Consider the following 17,727-nt stretch of genomic DNA (forward strand, 5'->3'; position numbering starts at 1 on the left):
AGGCCAGGTTCAACCATTACAGAGCAAAATCCAGACCATCATGGACTGGGTTGCTCCAACCACCCAGACTCAGGTCAGAGCATTCTTGGGCCTGACTGGGTATTACAGAAGATTTGTCAAGGGGTATGGTTCCATTGCGACACCTCTGAATGACTTCACTTCAAAAAGAATGCCTAAGAAAGTTCAGTGGACAGTCAGCTGTCAAAAGGTATTTGATGACCTGAAGCAGGCCATGTGCACTACCAGTCAATCTCACAAAACCTACAAATAAAAGCTTGTCAGTAGGAACAAAGATCTACCTTGATCAAAGGACGCAGACCTCACAATGGAAGGTAACATTGAATATAGTAATTAGCTCATAACCCTTGCAGGCCCACCTGTAATTGGTCAACAGATAGTGTCCACAGTTGTTGAAGTAGTATTATATAATGCACCACAATCAAGTTGGGATTCAAACGAACAGATACTAGTCAAAATAAATCCATCCAAAAGTATCATGTTGCAGCAATCATCAGGACAACACCAAATGAATCTGGATCAGTCCACACATCACATACGTCACTTAAGCAATCAGGAGCAAATGCAGAATGTAAATAATCAGATCATATTCACTCTACAATACATATCACAAGGTCCTCAGGATTTTGTAAACAGAGGCAATATTTTGAGCTTAACGGCAGCTATTCCATCATTAAACCACCTTAATACAACCGATCTTTTTTCTATTGAGTTCATCAACCAGGGAATAATGAACCAAACTGAACAAACTATCTCAACATGGAAGTCGTTCGAGTCAGTCTCATTAATCTTGAAAGCAGAACAGCAGTTTAAGGACTGGGGCATAACACTCTCCAAACCGCCAAAGAAATGCTACCCTTTACCTCGGTTATATCGACCTAATAACCGTGTACATACACAAAGTGTAACCTCAGTTTATTCTATTTTAAAAAAGGCAAGAGGCAACTTGAGAGGCAATGCGATGGAGGCAACAAGATCTCAACAATACTGCAGGCTAAAGGGTGGCCTAGCCGTTTATATGTCTACTTCATTAAAACACTGAGTCAGTGCAGTTGCCAGCAACAACATCTGACATGCAGCTGATCAGCATTTGGTTGGGGCAGTGCAATGTAGTAAGTCCCATCATTCTTATAAACGTGTATGCACACCCAAGCAATAAGAGGAAAAAGGAACTATTCAGCAGATTAGTAAGGGTAATATCTGAAATAAGGTTCAAGAACCCTAAGTGGGAAATAATCATTACAGGTGACTAACTTCAACTTAATATTTACCCCAGATACAGATGTTCATTTAGATGTGGAAAATGAAATCTGGGCTGTGAAAACACAAGCTGCCCCATACACCTTGGAGAATCGATCGGCAAGGGCAGAATCTGGTGACAACCTTGGAACACCTTGGTTTGAGAGTAATTAGTGGAAGAACTCAGAGTGATACTCCCCCCAACTTTACATATTATGGGTGAAGAAACGATCCACTATAGACGTTACAAAACTTACCCTGCCACTGCTTGCATTAGTAAAGGATTTTTTCCATCAAATATACCGTCAAAAGTGATCATTCACAGCAGCGACTTGAATTATTAATTTCCCCACAAAGGCTTAAGGAAGCCTTGCCGTCAATAGGAGAAATATCAACAATTAACCTGATACGCATAAGATGGACGACCAATGCCCTCCCTGATATGGCCGTCAAAGCAAAGGAGTTGGTGACAACACACCATCCCAGGGAAGGGTCTTAGGTAGCACACTGGGAAACCTTTCAAAGAAATTTGCTAAAAGATGCTCCTACAAGAAATTGTGGCAAGAAAGCGCGGCAGATGCCTCTTAAATTTATGGGGAATAAACCTTGGAATGAAAGGAAAGAATTGAGAGCATTGGTAAAATCTACAAAGGCAAAAACTGTCTCTAACAGTACCTGGGAAAAAATAAATTCCGTTAAAAAAACAGTAAAAAAAGGAAATTTGGGAGAACCGAAAGATACAAACAGATAATGTCTGGTCAAAACTGCTTTTTACTGCAAAACAGTCAAATGTAAAAGCATTCTGGGAACAGGTTAATTGCCTTGTGAGACCTAAAAAAATACTTTACACTCTTTGCCTCTCAGAACAGGTTTGGATGAAACATTTAATAAATACCTTTGGGAAGGTAGATACAATGACAAAAGAAGCTACAAACATCCTTAGACATCGGCCAACAAAGGATGACAACGCAATTTTAGAATTAATGCCAAGGGACACTATTCAACCACTTGTACATAGTCAAACTGTGCTGATTAAATCATCTTATATTGCTGGTAAGACATCAGGAATATTCTAGGTTGTAAACGCAACAGCAGACAGCATGATTGAAAACTCAGTTTTGAAATTCACAAAAGATACGTTCTTAAAACAATAATGGCAGGTAGAATGGATGGGGCCCCATGACCTGATGGTATCCCACAGGCAATTTTCAAATTGGACCAGGATTTTTGGGCTGCACCTATGATGCATTTGTTCAATGAGGTGAGCAGCTCAGGTATTTTACCCGAAAGCTGGAGGGGCATCATAATCAACCCTATACATAAAGGAGGTAATTTTGAAGATCCAGCAAATTACAGATTGATTTCTCGAATGGACTCAGAAGCTAAATATTATGCCTCTTTAATTCTCATCGATTTGGTACATTCGTCGGAAACAAATAATCCCCATAAATCAGTCTGGATTTCGTAAGGGTTCGGGCACAATTACAAACATTCTAGCCCTAGGCTTAATAACTGATAAGATCATACAACAGCGGAAAAGCCTACATGTATGCTTTGTAGATCTCAAAGCTGCATTTGATCGAGTAGATAGAGGTATTCTATGGAACAAATTGAGGCAGTGGGGGCTTCCAACTGACATCCTCAGAGCCATAATGCAGTTGTACACAAACACCTAGATGCAAGTTAAATTAGCAGATGGCTCCAGACTTACGAGGAAAATACAAACAGAAAATGGCCTGAAACAAGGTTGTGTTTTAGCCCCTCACCTGTTTAACTTATTTATGGCTGATCTTTCCCCCAAGTCTAGGCCTCCTGCTACTAACGCATCTATCCTATGAGACGATATAGTGTTGCTAAATCAGACGAAAGTAGGGCTTCAAAGAGGGATTGATATATTGAGCAATTTTGCAAAGCATAACCTATAAGAAATAAACATAGCGAAAACCAAGGACATGACAATAAGCAACCGCCTGCAGGCAGAACAACAATTTAAACTAGACAAAGTGAATTTGGAGGGAGTCACAAATTATAAATACCTTGGCCTAAGTATTGATAGCAGATTTAACTTAATGATGGTTTAATGAGCCCGCTTCTTGCATTTCCGCTCGAAGCTCCTTCGCGATCCCTGGTCCGCCGACTGGTGGGTCCCCTCGAAGGTAACTACTTGTTCCTTAGGTTTCCTGGTTGCTCCAGATGTGCCCTGACTCCCCCTACTAAGTCGTGATTCCCTCAGAACTTGCTGGTCTGCACCGAAGCCTATCTCTGCTTTCAGCGTGGGTTGCTGTTGCCAAGGCTTTTTGGGTCCAATCCGGAAACCAACACAGCAACACTCCACACCACAGCACTCGACATCCTTAGTGGGACAGCTCTATTCCAGAACCTGGTTGTCATCGACACCACCTGGTCCTCGTGGCTGAAGAGTCGAGCTTCACCTTCACCTGAAATTACCAGACATCGGTGGGCATCTGCCTATCGTTTTCCTGGTCACTGGCAAGTGTCCCGGACTCTGTCCCGTCTGCTTTCAGGTTCTTCTCATCTTGGATCCAGGCTTGGATCACACCAGGCACTTTCCACTTGGAAGCCAGCAGCACTTTGCAGCAGATCGCCATTGAAAACGACAACGAAACCCGACACGAAAAGACAAGAGAAGTATGGCTCACCGGTTAGAGGCGGCAGACCCAGAAGCAGAGGTCGGCCCGGGACCAGGGTTCACTTCCAGACGCGGCAGGGTACGGAACCAATGTCCGCGGGCTCGATAAATCTTGCCTCGGTGCCTCTCCAACCATGGGTCCCACGCTGCAACTCTGGGCAATAGCTTGCTTAATCTCTACAACGGCCCCCTCGCTGCCGGGGATGCCTGGCTTCACCTTGGGGATGCCCAATAGGGACCATCTCACAGGGAAAGCCAGGACGGGTTCCCCAGCGGTACACAGCGCCAAGAAACCCTGGGGTGAGCGTGCGCTCTACAAATTCATACTAACATAACATAACATAACCTATGCACCCGGATTCCATGGGTGGGGTAACTCGAGTACTCTGGTGCTTCCGTGGGTGTTGACTCTAGAACCTCCTAGTTCTTAAGGGGTTTGCTCCAAGTCTTCTTCTAAGTGTCTTATCTTTAAATTTCCAACCACGAGTTTCCCCATAGAAGTTAATGGTGATTCACTGCTGTGTTTAGACACTGCATGCGTCCCCCGTGGATCCCCTGTGTCACTAACTTGGGTGGTTCCTGATGGCCCTAGGGGTTTCAAAGGCTCTAGGCCTTGTATCTATGCAAGTTGTGGTTCTTATACCACTTACTTAATATATGGTTTAATAGGCCCCTAGGGTTCAACGTATATTGTGCTAATTTATTGTGTGTTATTGAGTTTACTGAATGTACTTTTGCCTCTAGCCTCATAAAGAGACTAGAGGGATGTGTTTTGAATAAATACATATATTTTATATATATATATATATACCTGGTGTGTTTATCCTTTCATTTGATCATTCACTAGATTATAGACTGGCAAAACAAGTTGCTTTACATTCCTCCAAGCCTTAGCCTGAAGGCTGCTCTCCACAGCTACCGCTAGGACAGCTTTCTATAAAGGTCAATAAGGGTCGTTTGGACTGGTGCAAGGTGCCACCTAGAATAGAGGACAGCATATGCAAGGCCAACGTCTCTCAAATTCCACTTGCAATGTTTTCAAAAATTGTACACTCAATTGTCATTGTGCTGTACTTACAAGAAAGCATTCTCTTCTGTAATGCGATATGAGGTCCTGATTGAGTCCTCGGTACAGTCCTTTCGACAAGAGTTCTTTGTTATACTGATAAGCATAGATCAAGTACAACAAGGCATCCACATACCTACATTAAAAAGAAAACACTGATAAAGAGTAAGAACTAATGCTCATAAAGAAGGATGTTTTTTTCAAGGTTTGCTTCAATACAAAAAACGAACAGCAATTATCCCCAAATGGTCTTTCCTCCATTCATTACAGCTACCTGAAATGTGATTCTAAACGAACCGAAAAAAAACTGTGAAATAAACAAAATTAAACAAGTTCTCATTGGTTAAATAAAACATGTTTTAAAGTGGCTTGCGGTATACATTATAATTTACATTTTTAGATTCAAGTGCAAGCCCTGATAATCCAAGGGCTAGAATCTATGTATCTAGAGCCAGCCCCAAGCATATGTTTAACCTTCTTGGACATTTCTCCGGATTCAATTACCTTCATTTGTGATGTGACAAAGAAATGTACATTACCGAAGTGTGGGTCAATGCCCCTTAATTGTAAGATTTAGGAGGATCACAACCACACAGGGATCAAACATGCCTTTTACAAATACTGCAGAGACACCACAAAACCCTCTTCAGGCAAGGCTTAACACCTTCTGGAAAAACCTGAGACAAGATAATCATATCTGCCCATAGTATCTGGATTGAAAAATCAATTTGGCATCAGCGATGCAGGAAAAGCTTGAGATAATCAGAAATGTGGTCTGAAAAATACACAGAATTTCATGTCCTTCAAGTTTTGCTCTTTACGTGAATAATTAGAGTCTGGGGAAGCAGTCACCTTAAGCAAAGTGCCATTAAACCAGTGCACGCTAGGAATATGAGGATCCAAACATGCATCCAACTGTTAAGATGTTGTGCATTATTAGATATTTATACAGGACTTGTCTGACTGGGTTTCTTTTCAGATGGCATCTAATTGTCTAGGGCTTGTGCACCATGCTCACAGGGGATTCTGAGCACTGTTTAATAAAGTCCTCCTCTGAAGTCTATGGAAACGTATCTTTCGCATGGTGCTTAAGCACAGTTTTTAGAATAAAAGCTACCATGTGGAATGAATGATCTCAGTCTCCAGATGGACACAAATTGGGTCATCTCTTTGAAAACACTCTGGTCATGGTGAGACTGACGGACAGACATGTTTAGCCAAACTGCTGTCTGAGAATTAACTGCTTTAACCAATAACGGGGCTAAAGGGACAACCCGCCCTCAGCTTTGAGCAGATCATCCTATTGTCTTTCAGAGGAAAGAGAAAATCTACAAGACTCATGGGGTTCAGGAATGGCCTATAAAGGACCCTCCAGGAAAGAATCAGAAATATCCTTCCATTATCACAAAATTAGACATTCTTTTTCAAATATCATTACATTTTAAACATTATTCCTCAACAAAAAAACATCTTATTTTAATACAAAATTCTCACACTCCACATTCCACTATTTGGAACAACAGCTATGGTATAACAATGCATAGATTGATAAATTCCCTGCAGTTAAACTGTGTTTTTCAAATCCTATAGCTGATAAGACCAGTCTTTTCAGCTACAGGATTTGAAAAACACAGTTTAACTGCAGGGAATTTACCAATCTATGCATTGTTATACCATAGCTGATGTTCCAAATAATAACGAAAAGTTTTGTTTTGATTTATATGGTGTGTGTGAGTGTTGAATGGGGAATGAAAGCTACTGGGAGTATGAAGTAAGGATGGTAATGTGGAATGTGAGAATTTTGTATTAAAAGAAGATTTTTTTTGTTGAGGAATAATGTTAAAAATGTGAAGATATTTGATAAAAGAATGTCTAATTTTGTGATACAAACAATAAAAGAAAAAGATTAATTCTAGACAGAAAAAGGAGTCTTAGGTTTATTGTTGGATTTTAAATATGTCCTTTGAGAAATGAAAGTTGAAGACAGGGAGCAGTACTGGCATTTTTTCCAGTTAGTTGTTTATAAGAGTCTTGGCCTTACTGCTGAGAGTCCAAACCCAGTGGTGGTAATAGCTTAAAAATCAGTCAGCATAATCCATTATTTTAGAAAGATGAAATGGCAATCCAATCATCAAAAGTTTTAACAACCACACAATTTAAATGGAACAAGTAAAATATGAGGCTAAGAATGTTGAGCAGAAAGGCCGCTTCATGTGACTTGTGAGTACTGATTGATGTCAAAATGGCTAACCATGGCCCACTGCAAATTTTGCGATGCAGCACCTTCGCGGTCAGTCATGAAATTTAGAGATCCCAGAACCAGGTCATTCAGAATACAATGTTTAAGTGGTTGTAGAAGGCATTTAATGGAGTTTATGCTCGAACTTCTTCAATCCTTTAACAGGAAAGGCTCGCATCTTGCTCTACTCCTGTTTATCTAGTTAATGCCATCAGCCTGAAGTCACTCAGAACTTTCAAATTGTTCAACTATGCTATAAAAAACTTTGCAAAAACTGTGAGAATGTGGTTTAAACTTTACTGATGTGGAGTCTAAACAAATCATTGACTTAACGATCAGGTTTGGGGCAGACAAAAATAGTTTCAATTCGGTGTTAAAGGGCAAGGTTCCTTTTCACCTCAAGTTCTGAATAGGCATACGTTTTGCGGATGACCACAAATTAAAAAAAAAACTAAAATCTGTTAAAACACTATTCTAGAACCATGCTACAAATGCCAAAAGTTACCATAACGTGATGGATTTGTATTGCAAAAAGAGAAACCTTACTAGCACTAAATGGCACCATGGCCATCTGCTGGCAGGCAGAATTAAATGACGGCAAATTAGCCTACTAGTATTTAGATGAGGAAACAAATGGACAACTAAAAATCACAGTAGATCTGCTAGCATTTTTTACGAATGAAATGAATTGCCACAATTCTTACCGTCTGTTTTGAAATAAATCTAATCCAATCATAATATACATTGTTGTCTCTCTGAAGCTCCGATAGTCAAGTTGCCACTTCTGTATTAAAAAAAGAAGATATATTCTGTACTGATCACGGTCTCAAGGCATGGTCATAAACAATAAATAAATACAATAATCACACACTATATGTGAAATAGCACTTTGTTCAAAGTAAGAAGGTTATGAATCATACTCCTAAAGAAAGTTACTTTCCTGTAACAACATTTCCGCAGTAGGACACCTTCTGGAAACCTACATGCTCTGGATTATGCTGAGAAGGTGAGGTAGGATAGCACATCCAATGCAACTATCAACTGACTCGAAGTCTTTTAACCTTAACAGGTATAAACACTTCAGAATTAAATCATTGAGCATAATAAATGTTTATGCAACTGATCGAGTTAAATTCTGACACCACTGGGCAACTCCAGTAACCCTAACCCAAGTAACCCTTTAGTCAAACTATGCCTGCGAAACTGGAAGAAATACTCTAGAAACTCTACTTCTTGACTGCCTACGCTAACCCACAGTTTACTCTCGCACATCTTTAGCCTCTTGCTATGATGCTTGTGTATTAAACTCTGCATCTTGCTTTGAACTCAACCCGTACTCTATACCCGCTGCTTCTTCCTAATCTGGGTCCTTGATTTGTCTCACGACTATTCCCTGCTTTTGTTTGCTATGTGTCCCAGTATATGTGCTATTTTATTTTTATTTTATATGCTTATAAAGCGCCAGAATAGACCCCCGAAGGGGTATCTCCGCACTATAGCTGCAGAAGAGGGTGAGAAATAGTAGTGTGACCGAAGGTTTTAGGGGCTATTACTATCTTCGCAAGTACCATGTTCTGATGCCCTTGGGGCCGTGCTTCTCCTTATGTAAAAATATACATAAGGCCTGTTCAGAAAGGTAAACTTGCACTTTTGTGCAGATTTACGTTTTTTTCAATTCACAGAGGCATTTTACGAAATGTATCTTTACGACTGCAGAGTCTTTGCACTCGTAGCAGAGGCCCCACACTAAAGATATGAAGTCGTAAAGATACTGCTAGCAAAATTGCTTTGTGAATTGCTAAAAATCATAAACGTACACAAATGTATATGTTTACCTTTGTGAATCAGGTCCACAGTATTCAATCTTTAATAGGGGATATATAACAACCTGAAGGGGAGCATCTGACATTGACAAATCTAACGAGCTCATGCAGGAAGTTCTCCCTTAGCATCAGTTTTAGTGTTAATGCTAATCAGTACTACTTGCAAAATATGTACACTGATTTGAACACTGATACTTTGGGTATTGCTGCAACCAAAATTTGGCCCAAGAGGTTTGCAGAGATAATGACAATATAAATCGACGCAGAATAAATCCTATTTACTTTGAAGGTGGTTCTAAAGACCTATTCAATCGAAAAATAGGACTTCACTTTTATTCATTAAATGAGTTCTCATGGATAGGGTAGCTGTCCTGAAGAATTCGAAAAGAAGAGCAACAGATAGAATGACTTTAAAATCTTGAGCCCATCTAAAAAAAAAAAAGTTGTATTATTGTTATAACGATCATAATCAAGTTGTCCTGTTTGGGGTGAATTGTTTACATTATATAGAATATATATATAATTATAAACAAAGCGGACAAGAGTACGAAGAAAGTCAAAGGAAAGGTGCCAATATTTGGCCTGCAGCACAGCCCATGCTCAGACAAGCAGTGGCAAGTCCCAGTAGTGACAACACTTTCTAACAGAAAAGACAAAAAGCATTGTTCAACACGGCAGAAAGTGCTACAAAAATCAGGGCAAAACAGTTTATCCTAGGTGACACTATGTTCCACATTAGGTCAGTCAATGTGGCTACTAGTCGGGAACAAATGACCAGCCTGCAGACCTTCTAGTCTAGGAGGTTAAGTCGTAGTCATTAAATCCTTTTATAATAGACCCAGAACCTGGATCATGCAGGTTTTATGCCAGCAAGATAGGAACAATTGCTGAGGTATGACAATTGGATCTACAGTGGTGCATTGAAACAAATGGTGAGTAGGAGCACCAGGCATCTTGGATTTGCATGGATAGGACTGTTTTTCATCAACATCTTTCCTGGCAGGTTAAACTGAATTCAGCACGTATCCTGGATTTTAGAGCGGGTCGACTTAACACAGAATGAAGGCCTTATCTTGTGCCCATCGGTTTATGTCAATTCTTAGTCCTACTGCTGTGTTTGTAGAGGTGGGTGGCGGCATGCACGCGGTCACACCGCAGGCTGAGCTGCATCCACTAGTAATTCTGTATCTTAAGATAGGTACATTTGAGATGTACCTCTCTCATCTCCTAGCTATGCGAGCCTTGAAGGGAGGACTATTCAGCCTTTGTATATTTTACGATTGATGGGTTTGCCAGTACTAGGTTTCTTTTTCCAACCTCTCAGAAAACAGACTCGCAATCAGTACTTCATGAAGGCCCTATACTCATCTCTGGTCTTTATCCCGCAATACTGTAAATGAGAAGATCAGAGAGATCACAGGTAGGAATGTACCTGAGCCAATTCTGCTCTGCAACAATGGACCAACTCCTGATATTTCTATCCTTGGGAAGGCAACAACTTCAATTCATCATAAAGAGCATGAAAGGATTTCAATGTGTCCTCACCTGGACAGATACCACAGAAGGCCAACACAAGCCAGTAGAGAGTCTTTCAACAGGTAACGAATCGTGCATTTTGGTACAACAACACACTTTCAGGTGTTTGTCCAGAAACTCATCTTATGAGCAGCAGACCGAGGCCTTTATAGCCATGGTATGATGGATTATGGGGATAAATCTCGTATGAGTTTTGGGCATGCATCTCAACACGAAGCCTACCTGAGAATACAGTATAAGCCTTGGGAGAACCCATCTCAATCGTTTTTGTAGGATTTTCACCAGGATATTATGTCAGCTCTGAGGAGAAAGAAGGGGCCTATACTTTTGGCAGAACTGTAAATCTATCTGGTTTAAGCAGAAGACTTGGGATCACATTTCAATTCACTCCATAGTCTGCCATTACTCTAAACCTCTCTGAACATTTCATAAAGGACAGAGGCAATATGATTTTTATTCATCCTGTAAAATATCCTCAGGAAGCTGTTGTCACCAAGCACCTTACTGTACGGCAATAGCGAAATGACTTATGAAATTTCTTCTACTGTGATTTCTCCTAACAATACCATACTCCGGCAGCTCTGGGAGAGACACCCTCAATAGGAATTCTAGATTAGCCAAACGAGCGACAGTCATGTCTCCATGGTTTAAGTGCAGAAAATAGGAGCAAAGGTCCCGGTTATTTCTACCGGGAGGGGACACGCTAGTTGGAAGTAATCTACAATAGCAGTGATGGCCATCTGGACTTTCTCCTGTAAGGGTGTGCCACCAGTAGACAGGCCTCTTTTTCCCCTTTGTTCATAGTGCCACCAACATAATCTAGTTATGGTGCATTCAGCCTTCTGGGTAAAACGTGAGTTTAAGTCATACTTTTGCCTCTCCAATAGCCTCACTTTTCAGGGGAGGGGTACTCATAATAATTCTGTGTGATCTTTTAATCTCTGCTTTGACAAGGAGGTGACCATCCCTCCATTTGCATTTGTCCAGGGCTAAATCCTTCATGACGCCAAGCAGTGTCACTTTTATAGCCACCAACAGATTTTGTGCCGGGTCAAGATAGAGTAAGATATGTTTTAGCATGATCCTTGAGGGAGATCTTCTCCACTCGGAGTCTATATCTAGTCACAGTCCTCCATCTTTCCATCTCTTGGATGGAGCTGTAACAAGGCCTCGATCCAAATGTGGCAGAATCGGCAGGTGATCCAAAGTGCAACCTTCCAGGAGAGTAAAGTGAGAAATACATGGGGGTTTTTGGGAAATGCAAATCTGGACCTCTGTGCTATATTTTAGAATGAGATGCGTCCTTGAGTTATTTTTCTGAGTGATTAAGCATTTAAACAAAAATACTGTGAACAACAGCTGCTTGCATTCTATTGTTCTTGTGCATTAAATGTATTCGAGGTACCACAAATGGTGTATAATTGTGCAAAGCGGTGAGAGTTTGGGAATTTTGCGTAACACAAAATACAGTGAAATATGCTGGCATTCTTTAAAGTTTGCCCAGCCTAGAAATATTCAACATAACCAAGCGAAGAAAAAAATTAGTATTCTTGAGGAGGAAACCTGAATACAGAATATGATCCTCCATCTCTTGTGAGTCTTCTGGCTGTGGATTCTAGAAAAGTCTGGAGGATGCCAAGGCAGTCAGCAGGGATTTCACTTCAGCTGCTGTTGTTGTGGTGTTCACTCTGATACCATGGTCTTTTTTTGTTAAAGTTGTTGTAAAGTTAGTTTCCTCAGCATTGTCTCTAAGCTAATCTCTTGTGCAGTCTTTAAATTGGGGGTGAAACTTCATCTGCCTCTGGTCAACAGCACCACCCCCTTGGGTGTACAAGGTAAACAATGTTACTGAATGGGTTTGTGGCAGCACCGGCAAGGACTGGTGCTTGAAAAGACAAATAAGGGTGCATCTGGTGAAGTGCAGTAGGTAAGTTTGCTAATAAAGAATCGGCTCTCAGAGTTCCCAACAAGAGTGACAATTGCTAGACACTATACCTCACTACTTGCTCTGTGCAGACAAGCCCGGGAAGGATTGAGCTGACGATCATGGCAGCTCTTGGGGTGGATGGTATGGAGGAGCGAAGCAGTATAGTCGCACTCTCACTTTTGTCAGCATCAGGCACTGAAGAGGAGTACGGCGGCCCACTGCAAATATCGCAAAAAATGCAGAACTATGCCCACACTTCTGTGTCTTAGAATTTGGATGCCTACCCTCGGCTGTAATCCCCATTATGCACACCCTGGCACATTTGGAGTTTCCTATCAAGCATTGCTATGAAGTGTTGTTTGCAGTAATCAGACAGTGGGGTGGGAGACAGTGGGGGAGCCACTCATCTTGGTTGTGGCCAAGCCCCACCTTTCCATATTGAGTCTTAAGGGAAATGTTCCCTGTAATAGAAAGATTTCTGACTTGCCAAAGGACACAGTGATTTACACATAGTACTCAATCTGGGATAAAGGCACACACCAACGTTCTAATTATCCATATAATATGGGCATGGCTTTACTTGAGCTAATCCTGCTATGAGTTATTATCTTCAGTAGCTCTGTGCTATGAAAAACTGATAAGTCTGGTCCAAGGCCCATGGAGCAGTTATTTTATTAAAACCCTTTATAAAATCTGTAAAATTTAAATATTAAAATATATTACGGGAGATAAACTCTGAGCTGACAAGATGTCGCTTTGAAGACTACTGCTATGTAAGCATATCAAGACACAGTAAATTAGGTGAGACTGCCTTTACATCACATTAGGATATTCAATTTTCTCGCAAGCACCACAAATAAACCCAAAAGCATAAAAACTGCTTGTATGGTATCTTTTAAAATCACTATGCAACTAAAGGGACATTAAGAAGCATGTTTTCTTAGAATTCAAATAAAAGGAACTAAGTTCAACAGTGAATGGGAGCGATTAAGGGCGATTCCGCAGTCTTCAGAAGGATTTCGTAGCTGTCGCACACTTTAATGTTAGGTAAAATCTATATTTGCACGGTGTTGGGCCAGCTTTAAGTTTTTATCGGACTTCCTTTGTTTAAAAATCCCCTTTTGAAGACCTAAGATGATCGAAAGCGCATTAAATACTACTATGCCAGCTGTTCACCTTTTCAAAAAATGTCATATTTGTCTTTTCTGCATTGACATGTGCATCAGTGAATGAGTGCTTCAGATTGAGGTTGACGTGATGGGGCATCTGGTGGTCAGTATGACATCCAAACAGAATTCAGTCAATAGCTGCTGCTCAATCTCCATGCATGGAAGTGAAATGTGCATAGGTTCGGGCAGAGGGCCCAGCACTGTTGCTGAGACAAAAGGCCCTCCCCGAGGTGGCAGACTGATCAGAGGACGGATGGTAATGCTCAGAACTTCTAGATACCACACTCTCCAGTCCAGGGCCACAAGGATGATTTGGGCCTGGTCGTTATTAATCTTCAGAACTCTGCACAAGAGAGGCAGTGGCGGGAAGGCGTACAGGAGTACCTTGTTCTATTCCAACGAGTCTCCTATTGAGTGTTCTTGAGGAAACTTCCAAGTGCAAATTTGTTGACACTGCGGGTTCCACAGTGGCAACACCATCTAGTCCGGATTCCTACCCAACTGGTGGAAAAAGGCCTGCAACAGCTTGGGATGCAGACACCACTCATAAGCTGCTAGAAAACGCCTGCTCAATTTGTCAGCTGTGCCATTGAGGGACCCTGCCAGGTGGTTGGCAACCAGAAAGATACTCTGGAGCTCCAGCCACCTCCAGGGTAGGTCTGACAAAGATTAAATTACATCAGTGTGATTTTGGGACTTTTCTGTTATGTGAAATTCCGACAATTATGTCTATACATTTACGCACCATTTATGGTAAAGAATTACAGTGAACTTAGCATTTGCAGTAAAAACGTACAGTGAATGCACGGAAAGACAAAACCGAACATGAGTAGCTTTTGTATGAGGTGCTTATGTTTATTATACAACTTGTTCTGGCACAAAATGCATTATTGCACCAAAAATTGCCACAAGGACACATTTTGCACTAAAATATATAGAGCTAAATGACAGATTTGCATTTTTGGATAACTATGCATAATTGTGCAAACATTTTGCATACTTACACAAAATCTAATTTTGTGTATTTGCACAACCCTAATCCGGAGACGCTGGGCGTCCTGGCACAGGACCCAAGACCCTACTTCGCCTTGTCTGTTGCAGTAACACATTGCGGTTGTGAGGTCAGTAAGAACCTGCGCCAGCCTGCACTTGTGGATGACAAGAAGGCCTTCATGGCAAGATGAATGACCCGTAAGTTCAATAGGATGATGTGGAGATGGTCCTTCACTGGATACCAGAATCCCCTGATTACACTCCCCTCTGGTAACTGCCTCTTCCTCAACCCTGTGGTGATAGCTCAATGCCACTGCCAGCTCTAGGTGAAGGGAGGGAGACTGATTGGTCAATCACCACTGCAGACCTTAAGCGGTCTCCTCCGAGTCATGTATGGTGTTGGAGAAGGTGGTCTTGATGATGCACCCACTGTGATTTTAAGTTATATTTCAGAGCTGGCACAGTTGATAAAGAGGATATCTGAGGCTAAGAGGGCAAGAAGACTTTATAACGGGTTCCAGGATCAAGTACGAAAAGTTGGGATCATAGCCCAAATGTCATGGACTCGTAGTGGCAAAGGAAATGCCCTGAATACCCTTTTGTCAACTTATAGATCCAATGAATGGAAGCCTCTGTGAGGACATCGGTAGGTCCTCAGATAGTTTATGGTGAAACCCAACAATGTCAAGAGTTCCATCATCACCCAGAGGTGGTCCAGACCTGGTTGTGGAGAGACAGTCTTCAGCAGCCAGTTGTCAAAGTACTGGAATGCAGGAATTTTCTACCTCCAAAGATGGCCATCAGTTTCATGAACATTCAGGGGCGCTGGTGAGGACGAAGGGAGCACGTGCAACTGAAAATGCTCTTGGCCCATCTTCACCCGCAGGTAATGCCTGTAGGATTGCAGCATAGATATATGGAAGCACACACCCTGCAAGGCCAAGATCAACTTCCAGTTTTCCTGTTTTGGAGCATAAAGGATAAGGGCCAATGTGAGCAATTTGAATCGGTTTCTTTGCAGGAATGCTTTCAAGGGTGGGATGCCCAAGATAGGCCTGAGGTCCCCATCCTTTTTCAGGAAGAGGAAATAACAGGAAATACAACCACTGCTTTTCTCCAAATCCAGTACAGTCTTCATGGCACCTTTAGACAACTACAGGCATTCCCCCTGGAGCAGGATGGACAGATGCTTTGCTGTAATCTATTCCCATCTGTCAGACATGATAGATTGCAAACCTTGGAGGAAGGGCAGGATCCGGCCCCTACTAGTAAATCAAGTGCAACTGAGGACAAACTAAGGCGTTTTGTTGGCCATTGTAGCAGGGAAGAGGAGTTGGAAGACTGGTGCCCCCGCGGAACCACACAACTCCAGTCTATAGGACTTGGCTGCATGCTACATCACCAGCTAGAAGGCTGTGACTGTTTGTATTCTAGCCTTGTGGAACAGCCCCTAAATTTTCAGAACAGGTGCAGCAATTGTTTGGCAGCAATTAACAGCCAGGAAGAGCACTCAGTAACTCTACTGTCTTTTCAGCATTCCAAAGCAAAGTTTGCCTTCTCTCAGAAGAGATGAGACCCAAAGGACATGCACATTAGAGGAAGCCTGCATTACTGCCTAAGAACTCAGTGGACCTCGTCCAGGCAAGTCTAAGATGGACAACCCTGGTACCAATTGCCCTGACAATGCAAGTTATGGTATTTAAACTGGTGCGGATACAAGTCTTAGCCGTGTCCTGCTCACCATGTATCGACTGAGACAAGGACACCCTAAAATCCTCCAGGACTGTGTGCAAGATCTTAGCAGTGAGTATCTAACGGCTGGAGTAGAAATCTGTACTGGAGTAGGAATGGGCTCCGTAATATGTCCTAACTGGACAGACTGTGCCAGTGAGGGACCAGAAGGCATTAATCTGACTGGAGGGCCCTGTGGTTCAGTGCACCTGAAGGCATGCCACAGGAAGCTGGAAGCAGACTGAAAATGCGCATTATGCCCTCTTTGAAGGTCTCCATCTGCTGGTAGGAGGACAAAGACCGTGGGAAACTCAGGCTCGTCAGGACCAATAGAGGAACTGGCACAGTGACTGGTGAACTCAATGGAGCCACCTTCTCTTTGGAGTCAGAGTGCTGCTTCGTTTTTTTTTTTTATTTGCCCTTGGACGTACCAGAGGACTAGGAGCAGGAAGTGAAGCAGTCCCAGGAACAGCACTGAGCCCAGGGCCACAACTTGGGAGCAAGATCTGCACAAAGACCACAACTTCTTGTGATCGGCGACATACAACTTCACTTACCCGTCTCGAATTACATTTGAGTGCATGAGGGAACATTTGGCATATAGCCAAGTTGTGTTCAGAACCCATGCACCTAAGGCACATCTTGTGTGGGTTTGTGACTGACATCTGCTTACTGGAGTTGCAGCATGGATTGAATCCAGTTGTTTTCAGTGGGGAAAACTTGATTTTTAGGTTCCCAAAAGGTTAGGAGCAGAGCTCGCGGTTCGTGGCTGAAGATAAAGAAAGAAAGGAATGGACGTTAGCGCGCTGGGATGGTGCTTATATGTAGTTTTGCTTCATCACTTTCGAGGAGGCATGGATCCAACGCAAAGCCCACAATGCCACATAGCCCCATGCAGGAAAAAAATTATCTGGATACAGTCTGGAAAGTGGGGGGGGGGGGAGTACAGAAATCTGAGGTTAGAAGTATCCATCACAAAGACCCTTTTTTTTATCTCCTCAAGGCAGGCATATTGGCGTTATCAATTTGCAAGGCTGCTTTCCAAAAGTATGATAGTTTCATATACTGAAATGCTTTTATTGCAATACTAAAAATGTGCTAACATGGTAAATAAACATGGTCAAGGCACCCTTGATGTACAGGCTCAGTCAGGAAACACAGTGACCAAATAAATTACTTTAAATAAAAAGTAACATTTCTATCAACCAGAAATATTAACAAGCCAATGTGCATGATTTTTAGAGTAAGGAGGAACAGATGAGCTCTAAGAATATACACAAAGAGGTGAGAAAACAGACTGCTATGCCTGATCAGCCAACTGTACATTCCATTATGA

At 41.9% G+C, this 17,727-nt stretch overlaps 1 protein-coding gene across 3 annotated transcripts in view; it reads right to left on the reverse strand.

The window, feature by feature from the left end:
• The window catches only part of USP25 (ubiquitin specific peptidase 25), a 469,204-nt gene that overhangs the window by 77,098 nt on the left and 374,379 nt on the right, over positions 1 to 17,727 (reverse strand). For all 3 annotated transcript variants that reach the window (XM_086934051.1, XM_086934050.1, XM_086934049.1), the window contains 2 exons: positions 7,917 to 7,996; positions 4,986 to 5,109 (listed from right to left, as the gene is read on the reverse strand). In XM_086934051.1, the coding sequence (XP_086790177.1) occupies positions 4,986 to 5,109; positions 7,917 to 7,996 (204 nt within the window). The remainder of the gene's footprint in view (positions 1 to 4,985; positions 5,110 to 7,916; positions 7,997 to 17,727) is intronic.

The sequence above is a fragment of the Lissotriton vulgaris genome, chromosome 8, assembly GCF_964263255.1.
Source record: "Lissotriton vulgaris chromosome 8, aLisVul1.2, whole genome shotgun sequence".
NCBI classification, from domain to species: domain Eukaryota; kingdom Metazoa; phylum Chordata; class Amphibia; order Caudata; family Salamandridae; genus Lissotriton; species Lissotriton vulgaris.